Source organism: Colobus angolensis, unplaced genomic scaffold, assembly GCF_000951035.1.
Source record: "Colobus angolensis palliatus isolate OR3802 unplaced genomic scaffold, Cang.pa_1.0 Scaffold135, whole genome shotgun sequence".
NCBI lineage: Eukaryota > Metazoa > Chordata > Mammalia > Primates > Cercopithecidae > Colobus > Colobus angolensis.
Window position 1 is genome coordinate 3,565,210 of NW_012114433.1, and position 1,636 is coordinate 3,566,845.

The 1,636-nt window shown below is 44.6% G+C and overlaps 1 protein-coding gene across 1 annotated transcript in view; it reads right to left on the reverse strand.

Moving 5' to 3' along the window:
* Nucleotides 1-1,636, reverse strand: part of OCM (oncomodulin) — a 19,044-nt gene that overhangs the window by 7,658 nt on the left and 9,750 nt on the right. Inside the window, exon 3 of the mRNA XM_011934390.1 lies at nt 1,129-1,238. Coding sequence (XP_011789780.1) covers nt 1,129-1,238 — 110 coding nt within the window. The remainder of the gene's footprint in view (nt 1-1,128; nt 1,239-1,636) is intronic.

Here is a 1,636-nt window from a genome sequence, read left to right on the forward strand (position 1 = left end):
TTTTTGAGACAGAGTTTCGCTCTTGTTGCCCAGGCTGGAGTGCAATGGTATGATCTCGGCTCACTGCAACTTCTGTCTTGGGTCCAAGCGATTCTCCTGCCTCAGTCTCCCAAGTAGCTAGGATTACAGGAGCCCACCACCACACACGGCTAGTTTTTAATATTTTTGATAGAGACGGAGTTTCACCATGTTGGTCAGTCTGGTCTTGAACTCCTGACTTCAGGGGATCTGCCCGCCTTGGCCTCCCAAAGTGCTGGGATTACAGGCTTGAGCCACCATGCCCAGCCTGTGGTTATGTTTAAATAAGTCAATCCCCCTTACCTGATCTGTTTTTATGAGCTATCTATCTGCATTAACTCCCATGTAGTAAGCAATAGTGGTGTAATTTTGAACAGGTTTTTTTTTTTTTTTTTTCTAATAAGCATCTAATGTAGCAGTTTTAAATTTCAAATTGGCACCACCAGAAGGACCACCATACGTTCTGCTGAATTGGCAGCACAAAGTAGCTAAAAAGCACACTAGCAACGTGACAAAAGCAAGTGAAAATAGTCCTACAGCTGTGCTAGTGTATTCTAAAGCTCAAACCTAGGATTCTGCCTATGGAAGATGCAGTAAATGAGGTTTGCTTATTTGTTCTCTGTTTAATATTATCCACTTGGCGGGCTAATGTCCAATAAAAAATATTTGTCTAAACCCTTGAAAACGAAGAGGCCTTCATACGCACGCCAATGGACCCTGGTCTGAGGATGTAAATCTTTCCCTTATTCTGAGAGGTTGAAACCCCACTGGTGGAAATTCCTTGTGCTATATGCAGGTGCATTATGGCATCTTGCAAATAATTGGCCAGGTGGCTAGCTAGCCCCCTAGTCAGGTGAAGGATTTTTTTGCAGGGCCTAGGCAATGACCAGTGTGACCAGCTTCTATAGCACCTGCCGAGCATTATGCCAGGGTTTTTACACACATCATTTGCATCCTTACTTTAGTCCCATTTTACAGATGAGAAGACTGAGGCTCAGTAAGGTTAAGAAAGGGAGATTGTAAGCCACATCGGTTTGATCTCACAGCCCAAGCTCTCACGGATGCTTCCTGAGCTAGAGTGTTTTACGCTACGTACAGGCGCGGACGTACCCTCTGCTCCAATTCTTCCATCTCCATCGTTATCCGCAGCAGCCATCAAGGACTTGGTTTCTGACTCGGTCAGTTCTCTGGCACCACTCTCAAACTTCTGGAGGAAAAACCTACAGGATAATAAAGATCCATGGGGATTTTCTGAAAGATCGTGCATCTCTGTGTGTGCACTTTTGTTTTTCCTTTAAGTAAATCATCTGTTTCTGGCACTTGCAATTATTAGCCAAGGTCTTAGCAGAGGTTTCCTTAAGCTATAGAAACCAATGGTGGGCATTTCATTTTTAAGGGTTTTTTTTTGGTTTTGTTTTGGTTTTTGGGTTTTTCTTGAGACAGGGTGTTGCTCTGTTACCCAGGCTGGAAGGCAGTGACACCATCATGGCTCACTGCAGCCTCAACTTCCTGGGCTCAATCGATCCTTCTGCCTCAACCTCCCAAGGAGCTGGGACGACAGGTGCTCCCCACCATGCCCCGCTAACATTTGTACTTTTTTTTTTTTTTTTGAGACGGA